A 19,646-nucleotide genomic window follows, 5' to 3' on the forward strand; every position below is an offset into this window, starting at 1 on the left:
TTATTTATAGTACTTTATTCCAGCACTGTATTTAAATCATGTTTTCTTATATACGTCTCTATAACATTAAGTATTTCTGACTTAATAAATAACATAATTGGGTGATATTTATTAAGAATCTGACACTTAAAAACTTCATCAGGACTGTGTGGGTGTGTTCTAATCAGATTTGATTGACAGTGACCAACAACCCACCAACAGCTTTTTATTCAAATGTTGCTAAGAGCTGATTGGTGGGCATCACATTTGAACCTGTTCACGTCAAACCAGGAGGGGGGACACATGAAGTCTTACTCTCTGGTGATGTCATATTTCCCTGCTGATGCCTCCGTACAGCTCAGGAGGGAGTTGCACAACAACATTCCTGACATGCTCTTGATCTGCGAGCGGTCACTGTCTGAACCGATCCCTCCCATCGCAAACAGACAGCACATGTGCTCAGACGCACACACAACCTGTGGCAAACACACGTGAGACAACACAGAAAACAGGGCCCAAATGAGTGAGCCCCTTCCCCTCTGTCAGCGTTACAAAACGAGCTCCTCTCGCTGTGTTTCATTATTTAATCGCTCCTGTAGTGGAGGAAGAAATATTAACATTTTTAACTTGGGTTAAAGAAGTGACACCGTAAAGTAAAAGTACTCGAGCATTCAAGTTCTGTCTCAAGCAGAAGCACTGAAGTATGATCTGCAAAATTTACCCTGCAGTAAAAACTATTTGGAGTTGAAATTAAAGATTTGAAAATTAAAGATGATGAAAATGATGATGGAGTTGATTTTCACGACTTTCTCATACTGTTGTGTAATTACATTTAAAACAACGTACAATGATTTTTATCTACAGTACTTTAACTCAAATAAATGTAGTGGAATGAAGAAAAAAAAAAACAATACTGAAACAGAAATATAAAGTGGAGTAAAATACTGAATACTCAAGAACAGCTGTACCAGAACTGTACTTTAGCACAGACGTTGAATACTTGAATTACACTGCCAGCTGTGACACATAACTCCTCGAACCAGAAATAAAACCTGTTTCATTATTTCTGCTCAGCTTATTTGCTGAGAAGACGAAGAAAGAAACACTTCTGCTCTTCATGTTTGTGCTCTGCCAAACTGGATTTCCCCAGTTTAATAAACAGATACTTTAAGGACAGAAATGTTGTAACAAATGATTTATGTGGATGACAAAACAGATATGTGCGGCGAGCGGGCAGAGCTGATATGTGAGTTTTGACACAGCTGTGCAGTAGAGACAGGCAGGCGGTCTGTGGTTTCAACAATGAACAAAGACATGAGTCATACTCCATTACACATTGTCTCCTTTACAGAAAAGTCAAGAGTCATCTCTCTCTCTCGCTCGCACACACACACACACACACACACACACAGATGTCAGTACCAGACAGCAGAAAACACGATGGAAGAAAACTAAACACAAGCATCACACGTTTCCCAAGATGAGCCGACAAAACGTGGAGGCAGGAATGTTGAAACACGGCATACTACAGCTGATCGAAAATCAGTAGGCTAATGTGTGCGTTGTGTGTGTGTGCGTGTGTGTGACTGATGATAACAGGTGAAGGTGTTGGTTTAGCTGTTGACTCAGCAGTGATTAAGAAAAGGCTGAATAACAGTAATCAAATCAAAGATGCACAGCCACACTGCAAAGCTTCGACAAACATAATCATTTACAAATTACAACGATCGCATCACGGCACGCACATAAATAGGTCCAGATCACATACAAAAAGGTCTTCATGCTGTCGTACAAAAATCGTTCAGAGGCAAGCGGGTTACTTTGTGCAAACTAACATGTTTTAATAGAAGATGGAAATCTCCTCGGACATACAGGATGGAGACAGAAAAATGTTACTGCTTCATGAAGAAGAACGTGACCGCTGCAAATGCTGCAACAAATCTGGGTCCAATTGGGTCAGAGTCTTAATTATTTTGTCCACCCCTGCTGTCAGCATTTGGTAATGTTGGTTACTATTCCCAGCTTTAGTTAATATTAAAATCTCCTTGCAAAGCCGTCTGAATTAGGCGCTTTAGTCCCTGAATGTTACTGAATGACACAATGTTTGTATTGTCAAACAGCTGAAGCTACATGTGCTTTACAATAATGGTGTTGTCATATACTTCTTCTCTACAACTGTGCTCTTTTAATGCAGATATCTCACCAAATGGAAATGAATGCGCTCATTGTGCTGGAAATGTAAAGCCAGTCTCTCCGTTTCAGAGCCTTTTCTAAAGGGACGAAGGGAGACGAACAGTGTCCTGCCGGGAGGGACGGTCCAGGTCATACAGCCAGCCCACATTAGTTCAGTGTTAGATTCATATGAGGCAGCCGGAGACCGAAACCGCACAGTGATGACTTCATCATTCACCGACGTCACAGGCAGAAACTCGGTAACAGCGTGTCTGTTGTGCATTTCTTCATTCAGCTTTCCTTCATGGTCGGTTGTGCTCGGCATGTGTCCACACTCGGAGTCGCGTCTTTCAGCAGCTGACATGCAGTTCCAGTGTGGTCGAGGTGCTCAGTCTGAGCGGCTCTCAGACGATGAGGGAATCCCGGCTGAGAAGAGTGCTCTGGTGAGGGTGAAGAGAAGTGTCAGTCATAAAACAACAGAGTTTACACCAAAATATGAACATCTGATGTTTTCAGTAGAATGAGAGAGTGAAGAGATAGTAAACATTAGCCAAACAGGGTTATTATGGTGGAGCAGAACCTGGGACAAACTGCATTTCAACTTCTTTTCCAGATTATTTTGAAGATCGGATTGAAAGCCGGTTCTGGTGAATTAACCGATCTTTTACTGGAAATCTTTGTTGAATACTTTTTTGACCCAGGTTTGTCAGGGAGGGGGCAACCAGTTATGATTGTTACAGAGAGTAGTTGGATACAGAACAGAGTATTCTACCTAGTTTTCAGTGTGGTAGGATCTGAACCTGACCTGTCAAAAGTACAACAACAACAAGTACTTACTGTGGGCCTAAAAAGCTTTTTTTATACTGTGTCACAGTTTCTCAACCTTAGAGCTCAGGTTTGAAATACATCATCCAATTCACATGAGGTTCAAATGAGGTCATAGGCCTGGAAAGGTTGAGAAACTGTACGGCAGTTCAAACGGCGTCGACACTGACCACAACACATTACAGATCGGCTCAGCTTTTTTTCAGAAATATCTTAAATAACCACGTTAAATTCCTTTGCACCATCTTAAAAAGAGGATTAGATGGAGCGTAATCTTGGATCATACGTCCATCTAAACATCTGCAGATATTTACAACACTGACAGAAGATACAGATGAAATAAACCTAGTTAAACTTCCCATTTACAGTACGTATACACAAATATACCTTCAGCTTCAAGCAGTGGTTTGGATTGTAGACAATGCTACTATTTCTCAGACAGTGGATGCTTTTCTTTGATCTCTGTATGCATTTAATTAACGTAAGCCTCCTCAGGCTAACGTCATGGATGTCTACAGGACGCGGAGGACGTCTCCACTGCTGTGTAAATAAAGTTTCTTGTTATTACTATTAGTTTTGGCCAAACAGTACGAGGAACTTTGGAACCAGATGACCTGAACTCTGGAACTAGACTAGATGCAATTCCAACATCTGAATAACCATGAAGATCAAGCAAATTAGATCCATTCAAAGACAACTGATTCTGAAACTCAGTTTTTAGACAACAACAAACCATCCTGTTGGTCTTTACTGTTGTGTGACTCTGATATTTGAGTCGGATATAAAGAAATGAATGAAAAGGAGACAACTGCATCCTGACGACCTGCTTGAGCGAGTGTCTTATTATGTTTATTTCTGCTTTAAGCCGTGACGAAGCTATCAGCAAATCAAGTTTTGTATCTGTTGTTTACTTGTTTGTTCTCACATCACTCCTCCCTCTCTCTCCCTCTCTTGTTCCCCCTGCTCTCAGCCAGGTTGTGCTCGCTCTCTTGAAGCTGACAATATTACATTATTACAATATTTCAATGTTATTAAACATTACAAGAAATGTCTCTCTTTTCCAAATTGTGATACTAAAGTCACCCAGCACCTCATTTTGTGAATCAAGTGGTTGAACCAGCTGCTGGGTCTGTCTTTGACCAGTCAGCATTGTTTCGCCCTGCACGCTTCGCCCCAATAGTTCTTAAATCATTAAGCTCTACCTATGGTGTTGGCACTGGTGTTGCTACCCGGAACTACTCTGTCAGAATTGAACTTAAAAACTAAATTAAAGTTTAGTAATAATCTTTAGTTTTAAATGTGACTCACCACCTTCCGGGTCTTGTCTCTGGGTTCCTCTCTGCGTCCGGGCAGGGGATGGCCAGAAGGGTGAGAGGGGCGAGTGTTTGCTGGAGGCGGCCGTGGAGATGGCCTGTCAGTTCTGCTGCGCTCTGTCTCTGAGTAAGGCGACAGAGAACCTGCCTCTGGCCTGTTACTAGGCGAGCGGCTGCAGTGCCGACTCGATTCCCCGCTGCTCTTCTTCGAGCTGCTCTTCGAGGGTGTGTCTGAATCTTCCTCACCCCGGGCCCCACTCTTCCCCACGCCGACCCCTCGCAACTTAGCCTTACGCTCCAGCAGGCTGTTCAGGAACGTGCCATCGTAGTCCTTCTCTTGAGAAGACGTTGACGGTGGGCTCACTCTGGGAGGAGGTGGGACAGGGCGCTCGCTGTCCCAAGTGCCCCTCCTCTTTTTTGGTGAATGAAGTGGACTTATGAAATGTCCGTTTTTCTTGTTTCGTCTGGGATGATCTTCACGGTCGCTGCTGTCTCCAAGCTCGTCTTCATCATTGTGATAATGCTGCGGTGGACCGTCCCGGTAGGAAGGGTATCGACTGTACTCCAGAAGCTCCATCTCATAGTCTCCCCTGTCTTCTTCCCTTTTCTCTGCCCCTCTGCTTCCTCTCTGCTTGTAAGAGGCAGCAAACTCTTCCAGCTCATCCAGTGAGCCGGTTCTTCCTGCAGCACGGTACGTCTTTCTGTGGAGATGTTCTGACCGCGGGTTCCACCTGCAAAACATAAAGCCAAGACAGGAAGCAAGAGAAGGTCAATAAGATGAATGTTGTATCTGTGTTGTGATATTGAGTGTATCGTGTGTGCAGATATACGGAATATGTGTTTGTATTCAAAAGCCTCTGTGTTCATATGCGTTTAAGTAAGTGGGTTACACTGTTTCCTGCAATCTGTTTGCTTAAATGTCATGTACTGTAACAGATTTATGCTTCCTTTTATGGAGGACAAGGACTTCAAAATAACTCCACCTAGTCCGATTTAAACTGAACCTGTTAAAAACTAGACTCTAGGAGTCTGAAACAGTTTGTATTCAATGCTGAACATTTGAATATTTAGAAAATTCAGACACATTTGTAATGTTGTCTCATGCGCTGCCAGTCTGCTCTCTCTCTGCGAGTCTGTGCACCTGCTGTGGTTTTCCTCCTCGCTGTGATTCTGTTGCCGTTGATTTCGGCCAGGCCTGCGCGACTGTGAGGAGGACGGAGGGTCGTCGCTGTACCGCCGCGGAGGAAGGGGCTCATCCTGGCAGCGGCGTGGCTCTGAGTCGGGGTCATCACAATATCGTTGCGGTGAAGGGGGCTTGTCACGGTAACGCTGCGGTTCTGGGCTGCGGACGTCCCGGTAGCGTTGGGGTTCGGGCTGAGGGTCGTGGTCTGGGATGGCGGGCAGTGCTTTCTTCTGGACGTTTCGGAATGTTTGACGGAAGCCGGTGTCCCCCTCGTGGAGGGAGCTCAACTCGGACAGACTGCAGGCTGGACGAGTCAAAATGAAGGAATGATAAATGAAGAACGAGTGAACAGAGGAATGAACGAACAGAAAATCCCTCTTTAAAGAAGCATGGAAAAAATAAAGACACTGCAGAGGAAGAAAATCAGAGTCAAGGTCTGCAAGAGATCATAGTAAATGTTGCAGCAAGAATTATTAAAACACCTTCTTTCAGGTGAGTAGGCATGCACACCTGCTACTACGCACATCTGAACTACAGGAAATGCAATATTTAGAATGTTTGTGCAAAGAGGCCAAAACAGGCTCAAGAGCATGAAAAGCCAAAAAGACACTACACACAGTACAGATAGTGCAGCATGCATGTCTATTGAGTGCATACAGAAGATCCAGAGAGCAAACCCACAGGATGGGTTTATGAAGCTTACACTGGTGGCTGGTGGACCTGGCAGGGTTGAAGTGAGCCAGTTGTTTCTCTACATACTGAAGCACCCTGAGAGAGTCCTGATCCTGAGGTGAAGGCACACGGTAGGGAACCCCTACAGCATGCATCGGCACTGCAGATACACACTTCAGCCATCAGCGTGGAGAACTTGCTTTTGTCTTTGTGTGTGTGGTAATTATGGACTGAGGAGCATACTGGTGGTTTTGCTTGTTTTCTATTTCACAATTTTATTGTATTACTATTGTTTCTGGCCAAAATTGTGCAATAAAATTGTTGTATAGGCAGTAACACAAGAGCACACACACACACATACACACACAACACGTGTTTGAATGCCTGACACTAAGGCAGAATTTTCAAATTAAGTTTATCTTGTATATTTCCCAGCCGAGCAAATGCAAGATTAAAAAGCAGATATTCAAATTTAGAATAAACTTGTAACATAAACTGATTTTAATGGGCTGAACAATAAAAAACTCTAAAATGGTTTTACAATAATTCTAAAAACACAGAGTCACTCGCTAATAAAGAGTAAGACCTCACCTGCTGTGAGTACGCTGCCATCTGACGGGGGGACAGAAGACATCTTGTCCACCAGGGAGGGTGGGGCGATGGGTACCATTGTGGGGACACCAGTGACAAAGTATGGAGGGTAGGCGGGTGTTTGAGGGGTGGAGGTGCCCGTCTTTATTCCTTTACCTGCCTCATATACTACAAAAGCCACACACATTCCCACTCAGACTGGAAAAGCGTACTTCTTTCATATTAACATCACTATTCTGAACGCTAACTTTGCATTTCTGTGTGTTAATACTCACAGTGTCTAGGGCAGCAGCACGTGTCGGGGCAGCACCAGCAGCTGACGTAGCAGCAGCAGGAGTGAGGACAACACTGACACCAACACACCCCAACCAACAGCAGGAACAGGACACTGCCAAGTGCCACCGCCGTCACAAACACCCACTCTGGAAGTACACAGACAGTCCTGCATATCAGTAAGCATCAACACGTACAGTAGGACAAATATATACACACTCACAGGAAGAGGAAGGATTTGTTGGATTTCAGATGACTGTACTGCTGGTTACTGCTTATATTTACCATTTAGCATTTAGCACAACACTCTCAGACTCACCCTAGACATTTAAAAAAAGGGATTCTCTGGAGGCACAAAAGGCTTTAAAAACCATTTTCCACATGTGCAGGAGGAATCCCCAGCATCTTTATATAGTGCACAATTAATGGAGTTTCTTATATGTGTCTTTATTTTTGCAGTATTTTTCCCTGTACAGTATTTCCCCGAGTTTACCCTGACTGTAAATAGACTGGAAAATAATGAAAGTATACTGAAAAATACCAAAATGCATACCAAAACTGTTTGATTTTTGAGTGCCCCGTTGAACACAACAGTCTCAAAATACATTATAGAAAAGAAATGAAGGAGCAATTAATAACTAGAAACATTGCCACAGAGGTAGCAGTAGTAGTAAACGGTTAGTAAACTAGGGAGAGCAGTGAACTTGTAGTAAGCAATAATTAGTAATTAGTAAGTAAAAATGTCATTCAGATTTTCATTATGTTGTGAAAACTCAACAGCAACATTATTTCTTCTAAATCAACCTTTATATATTTTCTCAAGCTTCACTATTTAACATGGGAGCTACAGATGTCCTAACGTGTGTTTGTATAACAAGAGAAAGATCCCTGATAGGCTGACAGCTTGAGCAATTTAGTGAATTACTGTAATAACCAGAAAAGATAACCAAGACACTAACCAAGATATCAAGATATTTTTTTCCTGAATGCATGTCAGCTGCTTGAAGGTCCATTGAAATTGTGTCATTTCTTCCTTAATGGAATGTATTTTCTGTAGAAACAGGATGTTGGGATGGGACACAACACAATGAGGAATCCATTGTGCCCTCACTCACCTAATGAGGGAGGGCTGGATTGTTGAAAAATTTGTTTTTATTTACTTATCCTGTTTTCTAAGACATAAATGTTTCTCTAGAGACGAAACAAATAGGAACAAATGAAATTTTAACCAGAATATGAGTTAAAATAAAAAATAAGATGCTTTTACACACAGTGTTGGAGCATTAGAGTGCTAAAGTGAATGATACAGCAAGTACAACAGACAAACTACATGTATCTGTCTGTAGGAACAAAACAAAGGAAAGGGAAGGAGAAGGCCAACAAGGAAATCTTTAACAATGTAAAACCAAGGACACACACACTCACGCATGTACACACACACACACACACACACACACACACACATACAGGAAAACTGATTTTGCTACAGGAAGGAAAAGGACAGTTTACGCTGCTCTGTAAGATACAGAAGATTTGGCTGTGACAACAAATTAGGTTGTAATGTGATATCATTTTCAACCATTATGACCCCTACACACACATACACACACACACGCACACATCAGGATTGCAGGGTTGTAACTAACACAGGACAGTTGGATATTTCAGAGCACTGTGGGAGTTGATGTGGACATCAACATGTACTAATGTAACACTAATACTTGAGATAGCGTGACCATTCTGGCTGAGTGAATCATACGTTTCGGGAGTCATTTTGGGAGCTCCTTCCACACAATTCATCCATCCATCTATCACTTCCCACAATCTCTGTGATAATTAAATATGTATGACAGGAATCTGATGTGACCTAAACAAACCTCCCTTCTTGATCACTGCGTTTTTTACTGGCTAGTGTCCAAACGATGTGGGATGACATGCTAACCGCGACCGTAAATAACTAAAATGACCATAATGGCTGTTTTCCTTCACAGCTCGTCTTAGTGGAGCTCATTAACTGACGGGTGTGGAGCAGACCGTTGGGTTAAAAACAGCTCTGAACGCAGCTCTGTCAAAGCCTCATCACAGCTGAATCACAGCAGCAGAATAGGTTAGGCTGCATCAGGGCCGTTAGCATAGGAACCATTAAACACGGTGGAAAATAAACAACATTTTACTCGCCTCTCTTTATCAGACCAAGTGCCAAATGCCAGAGACCACTCTTCTCTTAAATGTCCACTTTTAAATTTCTTAGGTTGTATCCAAAAATCCATCCCAGGAAATACCCCACCACCACCATTCAAATGGTTCCTACACCCATGGTTAGAGCAGTAAGTAGGGTTAGTATGAATGGAAGGAACCAGGTGAGGGGGAGAATCCATTATGCCCCTACCTGGCATAATCTTCAAATCAAAGTCTGGCAGGAGATCTTCAGGCACACCTGAGAAACCTGGAGGAAGACAGAGCACAGGAGAGGAGAGGAGAAGAGAGGAGAGGAAATGGGGTTGATAAAAACTTGAATGATTGGTTCAAAGAAAGTTATTGCCTCAGCAGCATGCATGAAGAGAGAAGAAGACAAAAACAGAGGAAAAAAAAGATAAACAGATAATGAAAGTTGGTAGGTCAACAGCAGCATGCACCACAGAGGACATTCTGGTCCTTGTTCCAGAAAGTCTCCAAATCAGAGCAGCTGATAAGCAGATTGATCATCTGATTTCTGACATTACAGGCTGTATGGTTATCTGTCTGGTGAGAAGACAGACTGGAACTCTCATGAAGATAACATGACAAATAGGCAGGAGCTGTGAGTAATGTTACATGCAGAGCTGTAAAAATCACAGGTGGGAACATTCCACATGTGCAGAGCCAGAAAAAAGACTGCAGAGAAACATTTTCTTCTTGCTACTATTTCTTTGCCTCTGTCTGTCTAGCCAGTGAAGAGAGAAGCGGCTCCTGAATGAGACCCAGAGCACCAAAAGCCCATTACTTCGCTCAATAATCTTTTTACTGTTGTTCAATTCATCCCACTTATCAACGCGGGAAAAGAAAGGAGAAACACCAATGCGAGAAAAGTCCTTAAAAACCATCACCGTCTGTTCATTGTTGTTCCTGGTATCTTACTAGTGTTTTGTCTCATTTTCTGTTTCAGCTTTAAGGGACTCCACACAAGGTCAGCAGATGTCTGGATGAAACATTGACATGACAAATAAAGGGCAGTGTGTTACAAGCTGGTACAAAAATGTGCTTGAGTGTGTTTTGTTTGGGTGCATAGTTGTTGTGAAAAGTGAAGAAGCCAAGAGGTGACTGTGATGTGAGCTGATACTGGAGTTTTACTGCTGATAGTGTGATTATAACAGAGAGGAGGAGAGGGGTGCCAAGCATGAGAAAGAAGCACTGGAGAAACAGAGAGCAGGCTGGACTATCTTGGCCTGACTCTGGCTGACAGTGCACATACCTCACTTTAGTATCTTTCTGGAAGGCTAAACGTGTTCTTCGCTGGATTAGAAAACAGAGAGTTTTGTTGAGAAGCAGCTAAATCACCATATGAAGTCAAACAGTTAAGTGCTGCAACTTGCATTATGTGCATGTGTACATTTAAGGCACCTCTATTTTTGCATTTATCTGTTGTTTTGTCTTCTGCCTATATCATGCTTCAACAGTTGAAGGTTTCTCTCCTGTGGAGTTCCCACTCACTCATGAATTTGTCTGTAGGTCTGTGATTTACTGAGGATTACTTTCAAATATTTCAGGTTCAATTGTTTTTGCCTATAGGGTCATCCAGGGGGTGGGGGGTGGGAGTTGTTTGTATACTGTGACATATACTCTTGTAGAGATCAAATGTAAAGGAAAGGAGAGGCTGTATGTTGGCAGAGCTCTGCAGAGAAGGGTGTTTAAGGCACAAATTCAATTCAGATTTTAATTAAAACACACACACACACACACACACACACACACACACACACACACACACAGAGAAAGTCTCTGCAGGTAACATGTGACTTCACTGCTGTACCATTTGTCTTATGGCATTTGGAGTCCTTGCTGTGGAACTGGACCAAGTCCTCAGAGGTCCACATCAGTCGAGTATCTCACACGGTGTCACCCTCCATCTTTTGTATCGCTACGCTCTGCTGTCCCTCCTCCACATCATTAAATCATCCCTGTCTCCTTCCCCTGAAGCCGTTTGCTCAAAGACAAAAGACCCCCCGAGACATTTGCGGTGGCCCCAGCTGTTGTTATGGAAACACAACAAGTGCCTCACATGACTTATGAGCCACGCCAAGACCGGAAAACACAACAGGTTGGCACTGTGGTACACTGTGGATCTCTTATGCCACGATAAAGACTGCAAAGAGCAACTCAGGTAGCATAACCTCATCCAGTCATCACCTATAATGTGTTATCACACCGAGGCCGTACCCGACATTAAACTGATTCAGAATGCACTCAAGTCTTTGCAAACTGTAAAAGCTTATTGCCCAGTGCTTGTGTGTGTGTGTGTGTGTGAGTGTGGTGTGTGTGTGTCTTTTGTGCATACACATAAGTCTCTGAGTGCCTGCCAAACAAAAGTTCAGCCTCAGAGTGAATAAGAGCACCAAAAGCCACACAGCCTCTTGGCCACTGCCATGGTGGCATTAAGCACACTGTAAGGACACGACGAGCTCCAGATACGTTAACATGGGACACGCAATCTGCACAGGCACACACACACACATACACTCACTCACAAACGCATATGGGCTGTAGGCTTAAGTGGCGTATTGGTGTGAATGTCAAAGATTAAAACAAACGGTAACATCCTGCAGTAGTTAAGTGTCAACACCGTGGCTAACCTCGGTAACATACAGTATGAGTGAATGCACTTGTTATAAATCAGCTCATTAAAGAGGCTGTATTGTGCCGTCGGTGATAAATAGGTCAGTTTATAAAGGCTTTGTTACGTAACAGCAGCTTGTAGGAAAATAATTTAATTGACAGTAAATGATGTGTGTTTTTGGACCTATGATTAATTATACAGAAAGAACTGCTCAGACTTACCTTCAGTGCCACACTCAGCACTAAAATAGGAAATGGTAGATAAAATTGGTGGTAGGATATCTATGAAAGACATACTGCAGTGTATAATCTGCCTGTCCAATATTGTAGGTGATTATGTTCCAGTTGATGAACCATGTAGATTTACAGGTCAAAGTTCAATGATGATGAATGTGCCAGAGCTGGCAAAAGGTCGCACCAGAGCTGGGACCACATAACTGAATCCTCAAATCCTTCAAGTTGTTTAATGGATGTCAATGAGACACAATGGAGATATTCACAGAGATTGGTGCGAGTGTGTCTGAGCTCTTCTGCTTTTTTACATTTCAAAGCTAAAATCCTTTACAATAGGCATGTTGGGAAAATAGTGGCAACTTACCAAGAACCAGCAGCTCCACAGACGCTTCGTTCTGTCCCTCCAAATCGTCAGATATAACCACTTTACACATGTAAACTCCACTGTCTCCCCACTGGACCTCACCTATGCGCAGGTCTGCTTCTGAAAGAGAAAAAAGAAAGAGCTTAAAAATGACAAGCAAAATCAATGCTTGATATCATCTTTTGCTTCGTGTATATTTACTTTTACTGGAGGGGGAAAATCTTTGGCACAAACATTTTTCTGTAAGGACGAATTCTACCTTTAGCTCCAAGTTATCCCACTCAGCACTGTTTCTGTCTTCTCAACCTAACTGGATCTTTTGAGTTTTTGCCCTTTAATTTTAGTTGGTTCCCTAAATTTTTACATTTCAGAGCCCCTAATAATAAATGTAAACATGGAGCCCAAACTTCACTGTTTCAAGCTGCTGTTGGTGAAATCATAAAAGAAAACAGGAAATGAAGGTGTTTAAGATATAAAACTGCATCTTTATCGTCTTTCCATGTGCAACTTCCAAAGCATATATACGGTCCAAGATTTTGCAACCTGGCAGCAGGGATTTGCTCCCACTTAGGCACCAAAGTGTCAGCGAGGTCTAACACTGATGCTGGGTTCACAGTCTCCATCCAGCACTCAAAGGCGTTGGATGCTGTTGAGGTCAGGGATCTGTGTGGCCCAGTCAAGTTCTTCCACACCTAACTCTGAAAACCAGACTAGCCCACGCTATGAAAAACAGCCTCAGACAGAAACTACACGAACATATCTGGACAATGGTGACCACATGCATTTGGCCACATGGTGTATTTGTGATAGCTGAGGATAATGCATAAGGTTCCATTCAATTAATCATTTTCACATTATTCTAATTATGGAAGCAAAGATTCCAACAAAATGCCATTTCATGAGACTGAAACACCATAAAAAGCTACTGACATAGAGCTTGGCCCAAAAATCCAACACACGGGACAATACTGGGCTGCTGCCTCCATTGTACGGGGGTCAGACATGTAAATACAGCAGACAGGAAATAGGTTGTATAATTCACTTCCTCTTCCTGTTAGCCAAGGAAGGGGGAGGAGAGAGTGGCTGACTGTACTGCACCACTGTGACCAGCTTCTCCTAAAACAACGTGACAACTCCACTCATTCTGCAAACAATTTCATATTCTAACACTGTCAACACTATTTTCATTTAAACAAACCACATGGTAAAATCAGACACGTGATTAACAGAACACGCCCCCCGCCCAGTGCATGCTGGAACACATTCCAGCCTGCCTGTGGCCCTAAATAGGATTACATGGGAACGGACGACTGGGCATCTCTAAAAGGAACAGTTACAGCTTTAACTTTTTTGTCCATTTGCAACATAGCTGCACTGACCTGTTTCAGGACAGGAGGTGGAGCGGGACAGAAAAAGAGAAAAGAAGAAGTGAAAGAAAAGCCTTACACTGAGAGGGATGAGTGCGTGCATGGTGGGATGTGGAGAGATCTAGAGAGTCAAAATAAAAGCGGGACATTGAAGTACATCAGAGGGAAAGAGTGAGAGGTCAGGATGAATGAGAGGACAGCGTGAAAACCGTTTCTTTTGTCTGTGTTCCTGGCTGGTGAAGAGAAGGTCGATTCTTCAGCCAGAGTTAGTGCTCCATAAATCTGAGGCCTGCAAACAAGGCTACCGCTCTGTCTTCAACGAGCACACACACATATGCAACCACAAGAAACATGCATGTATGCACAGTAGTGTCCCTTAGATGATCCTTAAATGACATGATGGACAGTAGGGAAACGTATACTGAGGACAGAGGGACAGCAATAGCACGAATTCCTGAGGCTAATCTGTTGGATACTGCTGTAATATTTTGTTATACTACTGCCTTTGTTAGCATAAGAGATTTGATTTAGTTACTTTGGGCAAATAGTCTGACTCCTCTACATGGAGCATGTTAAACAACAAGGAACACCTGATAGTAAACAGATAACATTGAGAACAACATTGATACAACTGTAATATTAACGATATCTTGATTAAAGAAAGCAGTAAGTTTTGATCAATACATTATAGCAATACTTATTACTATGATCATGGGGGAGAGCACCCCTCCCCCCTCTAAAACAGGAAAAGCAGAGATTAAACATCCAGGCATCTGACACAGTGCTGCGACAATGATTTTTAAAGCCAGACCAATACTACATTTTTGAGGCCGATACTGAAACTGATGGTCGAGTTTTAAATAATCTGATAATGATATGCTGGACTTCTTAAAATGTGAGACACTGTTTCTAAAATACGGTAAACAGCAATTGTGTGTTTTTACACATGCCTGCAGTCTTTCCTGCAGTATTTCGTTTTTTCTACTAGCGATTTCTGACGTGACGGATTTGGGATTTGAGACCTTCAACCTCTCCTTCTCTAACATCACACTCTTTTCATCTCATCTGATAGACTGTAGAACTGGCAAATAACTGTTGAGTTACATAATGTGACTGTTCTGAAAGCTCTAACAGTTTTCAGTAAAGCCTCCCCTGTCTCACTTCACTTTGGGCGCTTAACCAGGAATCTGTGGGAAGAGGGGCAACGCTCCAATTTATGGCTTTCATGGAACTTGCCAAGCTTGGCTGCAGAACAAATAAGAACATTAGTTTGGATCAATATGTTACAAAAGAACCACAGAAGCTGCTTTTTCTGCTGTGCACCAAGTGAAGTGGAAGCCCCAAAACTCGAATGTTTCACACCAAAACTCAGAAAATTTCATAACGCTGCTCTGGGGGTTTATCTTTATGTTATTTGTTATTTCTTCATTGAATTATGTCGTTCTTTTGTTGTTTATCACCATTGTGTCTATTGGGTCAGATGTCTACAGCATTTGGATTGAACAATGCTCCAGCACATTTTGCCAATAACAAGCAGGTGAACTGAAATTCCATCACTCCACAGCTGGAGCCTATAATACTAAAAGAAATGTGTTGGCCTGACTACACAGCTGCTGTGTGATTTAAAAAGAATAGACTGGAGATGATTTTCAGCATGGACATCATGCAGTTCTGACTGCAGAACTCTTACTGTTGATGATGGAGATGTCCCTGTTCTTATAGTACTCTGACAGTGTGACAGAGGAACCAGAGATGGAGGCCACAGTTCGGACTGTCCGGCTGCTGTCAGCGCAGTCGAGGTAGCTCGCAGTCATCCCCGTGTCGTACCCTCCGCCGACTCCTCCGGTTCCACCCGTCATCCCGCCTCCTCCGCTCAGGCTGTCTGGAAAGTTGAAGGAATCACGCGTGCGGTCGCGACAGTACGACTTGTAGACCCACTGCACCACGGGGGTCTGTGTGGACACACTGTTGTACTGGCACGGCAGGACCACTGACTGGAACAGCACAGCATACCTCTTCTCATCTCTCACAAACACATGAACCCCCGAGCACCGGGGAGGGAGGACATCTGTGGGAGGAGAAGGAGATAATGAGGAGGGATCAGTAAAGTGTGAAAGAAGGAAGGGTTAAAAAAACAGGTAAGTCTAGAAAATCAAGGCTTTACACTTTAAACCCTAAGTGCCAGAAAAAAAATCATGCTAATTCAAACAGTCATAGCTTAGGCAAATCTGAACACGCAGATATGATCTGATGATGTTTTTAGATTCTGTGTGACTTTCCGAGGATATAAAACATATTAGTGCATGTATGTCTGCACACAAATCGCAGAAAAAAAGATGCTGCTTATAACTCCCGAACTTGCCTGAGAATCATTATGTTTTTAAGCTTTCTTTAGTAACAAACCAATCCAGACACGGTTGTCTGTACATTTATGGGTGCATGGCAAACAGGAACTGCCAATAGCTCATTCGGCAAAGTTTTAATGTTGCCAGTTTGTTGTTGGGGGGTACAGTTTTCTTCAATTACTCAGATGCAGCCTACAGTTTCAGAGTTTGAAAACCTTGGTCAAACACACCACGGATCTAACAGCCAAAACAGGTAATAACTGGAAATGTGTAATTAGAGGGTTTTAAGGATTACTGCAGCAGACAGAAACACACAGTGATTCAGATGCTGAGTCAAGGTTTCAGGAGACACCTGTTTCTGTTTGCTCACTGACAAATCACATGCTCTGCTCACTGCATACCTTTTATGAAATTGAGTGAAATAGCCTCCCTTTCCCAAAAGACATTCAGCAAAGCAGAAATATGCCAGGGTGAACACAAACCAGAAATATTTACACATTTCTATTTTCCTTTTAGCTGGAATGTAATGAATCATTGTGGAGTTTGGCAAGATTAGTGTACAAAAACAAAGCTGTGTTGAAACTGAGAGGCTTCTCCTCAGCGAAATCTAACTGAGAGCTGAGTTGACCTGACGTTGTTTTGGAGCTTCTGAAGCCGCAGGACTCTGGGTCACGTGGTGACCAGGAGCTCGAGCTCTGCAGTTCAACAGCAACACACACTAGAGAGATGACCGTTAGAGAAAAACACACCCACACACACACACCCTGAAACATCTGTGTATGGCGCTGCTGTGTGTGTGCGTTTCTCAGACTAAGCTGCGGGAGGTGTGGCGGAACTGGATCAGTGGACAGGGATGAGGTGAGGGATGAGAGGGAGACCGCTTCACTTAATCCAGATCAGGCCTGTTGAAAGAGTTTTGTTTTCTTTGTGTTACTAAGAGTGAATCTAACTAAACAGCCTCACCTGCTGTCAGAGAACTGATAGATTTAATCAAAAAAGACAACAAGCTACATCAAGCACAACAATCAGCAGTCACATTTTAAAGGGAAGAAGGTCAAATTACAGTTTTTATGCAAATTTTGATACTGTAAAAGTATGTTTTTTAGTATTATTTTACTTGCACATAATTTACAGTTTACAGACCTGCTAATGCACGCTGTTGAAAAATACACTGATATTGTTCTTAAAAAGCCTCTGGCTGCTATTGTTTATACTGTGCATGATAGTTTTGTGCTTTTATTTTTTCCCCCAGTGACTAATGGTATTCTTTAGGTATATATTTAATGTGGATTTGGGGAAGAAAGAGGCATGGTCTGAATTCAGAGCGAGAGGAATCAAGCTGACTAAAACATAAATTCCTCTGGAGAGAACATTAGTCTGCGACTTCTAGGAACTGCAACAATAAAGCCAGGAGGCTGGTCTTCCTGGGATCACAGGCTGTGGGGCGATCCAGGCTTTATTAGTTTTCGGTGGAAGCCACCTCCAGAGGAGAAAATGAAAGCAGGAAAGAGAGGAGGAGGAGGAGGAGGAGGAGGAAGAGGGGAAAGAGAGTTACTGTTGTAATATGGGACTGAGGAGCCTTGCTGAGAATATTTGAGCAGAGTGTAATTGTTTTACTTTCTTGTTTTACCTGATTTCATGTGGAGAAAATAATTTCTTAAAACTTTTCACAGATAAATATATGTAAACATGCTGTTTCGCTGATTTCTTGCTACATCTAGCACACATTATGTGCATTCAATGTGCATTTTCATTTCATTAAAAATGATGCAGCCACAAGAAACTAATTAGGTAAATGCAACTTTTTATATGTATATATAGCCATTCCAAGCTCCCAGAGTCCACCGTGATGTCTTAAAATGTCTTGTTTTGCCCAATTGACAAAAGATATTCAGGTTACTATCATGTAAGTCTAACAAAATCTGAATATATTCAGATTTGAGAAGCTGAAGCCAGTAATTATTGGCCATTTTTGCATAAAAAATACTTAAATGATTAATGATTCATCAGAATAGTTGCAGATTCATTGTTGGCTTTATTTTTTGAATATCAAGAAACTACACTATTTGTCTTGCACATATACTTCATGTATGCACACGGGTCTGAGGTAACACACTGTATATTGTGGCTGTTTTAATTATTTGTTTGTATATATCTACTGCTTCATGAGTCTACTATGTGTTTCATAATTTTTCATAGACTATATAAGTCATTTTGTCTCTACTAGATGAAGAGGTCAGAAGTTAAACCTCCTATTCCCCAGCCCCCAAAGCTGCTGCTCGGATCATTCACACATGACTAAATAACAGTCGGCTGCAGCGCTGCGAGCATAACGGACCAGAGAGCACCAAGCTAGTACTATGACTGATACTTCACAGTGTAAAATACTGCAGTGTTAACAGAGTACACTGAAGTACATTGAGTTGCTAAGAGAGAATTATTGACGCTCGACTAATAAAACATAATCATTAGTATGTGGGGAAAGTTTAAATCGATTTAATTCGTCTGTAAATATGAACGAGCTTGTATAAGTTAGCTCAGTTATAGTGACGTTAGCTTACCGTTACTCCAAACTTAAATCTGAGTTAAACAACCTGTTAACGTTCCGCCACTTTACACAGCGGATTTCACCTTTTTCTCTGTTCATCTCCTCTTACCTGTCAGACAAACGATAAAAATCCACCACTTCGGCATTTTCCAAAGCCCGCAGGTGAATTTCATCAAAGTTTTCGGATGAACGTCGTCTTCTTTTCTCCTTCGTCTCATCCCTGGACGATGTTTCCAGCTCGCGCACACAGTTGAACGGGGCAGATAACGGGACGGCGCTCCGGCAGTGGGACCAGCGTCAAGTTTGTCAAAATGAAACTTCCGGCATTGGATATGAGAAGTCTGAAAAAATAAAAGCGAAGTTTTTCAAGTCTGAATGTGCACCAAAATAAATCATTGCAAATTACTTCTTATTCTAATTTACTTTAATCTCATGGCTAAAAGTACTATTTGTGTGCAATACATACAACATTCATGGAAATTAATGTAGTTTATTGTGATTAACATCCCTATTTACTGTGAACAGTGACAAACCCTTAAAAAAAATGGAAAAAACTGAAAATATTTTTGAAAAATCTGGTGGTTTTATTGCTATGCTGCTCTATTTTATAGACTATTATACATATATTACATTCAAATATATTTACTTGACCGTGGAGCATTCTAAACTAAAATGTAAAATGTCTCCAGAATTCGCCATCATTGAATAGTCACGACAAGGTATAATTTTATTTTGAAGTCCAAATGACCCCATATCCGGTACTGGTTGTCTAGTTGTGAAACTTCACGCATTGTCCAAAGACAATGGATGGTGGTGGTGATGGAGGGAAACGGGAGGGTGAAGTCTGAAACATGGTGACATTTTTAAATATAAAGAAAAAAGTTTCAGACGTGAATGAATTAAAAATATTTAACACTGCTACTACTATTAATAATAATGAAACTAATAATATACTTGTATTTTCACCC

At 42.1% G+C, this 19,646-nt stretch overlaps 1 protein-coding gene across 4 annotated transcripts; it reads right to left on the reverse strand.

Annotated features, from left to right (window-relative positions):
• Positions 1–603: 603 nt before the first annotated feature.
• LOC143321056 (immunoglobulin-like domain-containing receptor 2) lies at positions 604–18,918 on the reverse strand. Of its 4 annotated transcripts, none has more exons than XM_076731183.1 (10): positions 18,788–18,918; positions 15,476–15,853; positions 12,419–12,538; positions 9,398–9,454; positions 7,011–7,157; positions 6,736–6,903; positions 6,176–6,304; positions 5,431–5,776; positions 4,288–5,020; positions 604–2,591 (listed from the first exon to the last, which is right to left on the reverse strand). In XM_076731183.1, exons 1-10 carry the CDS (start codon positions 18,894–18,896, stop codon positions 2,556–2,558), a joined length of 2,223 nt encoding a protein of 740 aa, XP_076587298.1. In that variant the 5' UTR covers positions 18,897–18,918; the 3' UTR covers positions 604–2,555. The 4 variants fall into 4 exon arrangements, with proteins under 4 accessions (XP_076587298.1, XP_076587290.1, XP_076587306.1 ...); XM_076731175.1 differs by having other exon boundaries at positions 605–2,591; positions 4,285–5,020; XM_076731191.1 differs by lacking the exon at positions 9,398–9,454 and having other exon boundaries at positions 605–2,591; positions 4,285–5,020.
• Between the last annotated feature and the right edge of the window lie 728 nt (positions 18,919–19,646).

Source organism: Chaetodon auriga, chromosome 1 (assembly GCF_051107435.1).
Source record: "Chaetodon auriga isolate fChaAug3 chromosome 1, fChaAug3.hap1, whole genome shotgun sequence".
NCBI classification, from domain to species: domain Eukaryota; kingdom Metazoa; phylum Chordata; class Actinopteri; order Chaetodontiformes; family Chaetodontidae; genus Chaetodon; species Chaetodon auriga.

What these genes read in the sequence shown, in the direction of transcription:
- LOC143321056 (XM_076731175.1), bottom strand. Translation starts at nt 18,896, where the DNA reads ATGAGACGAAGGAGAAAAGAAGACGACGTTCATCCGAAAACTTTGATG. An exon ending in GGACATCTCCATCATCAACA is followed by an intron (nt 12,539 to 15,475) that starts GTAAGAGTTCTG and finishes TTTCTCTTTCAG; the next exon opens with AAGCAGACCTGCGCATAGGT. An exon ending in GTGCTGCTGCCCTAGACACT is followed by an intron (nt 6,904 to 7,010) that starts GTGAGTATTAAC and finishes TGGCTTTTGTAG; the next exon opens with TATATGAGGCAGGTAAAGGA.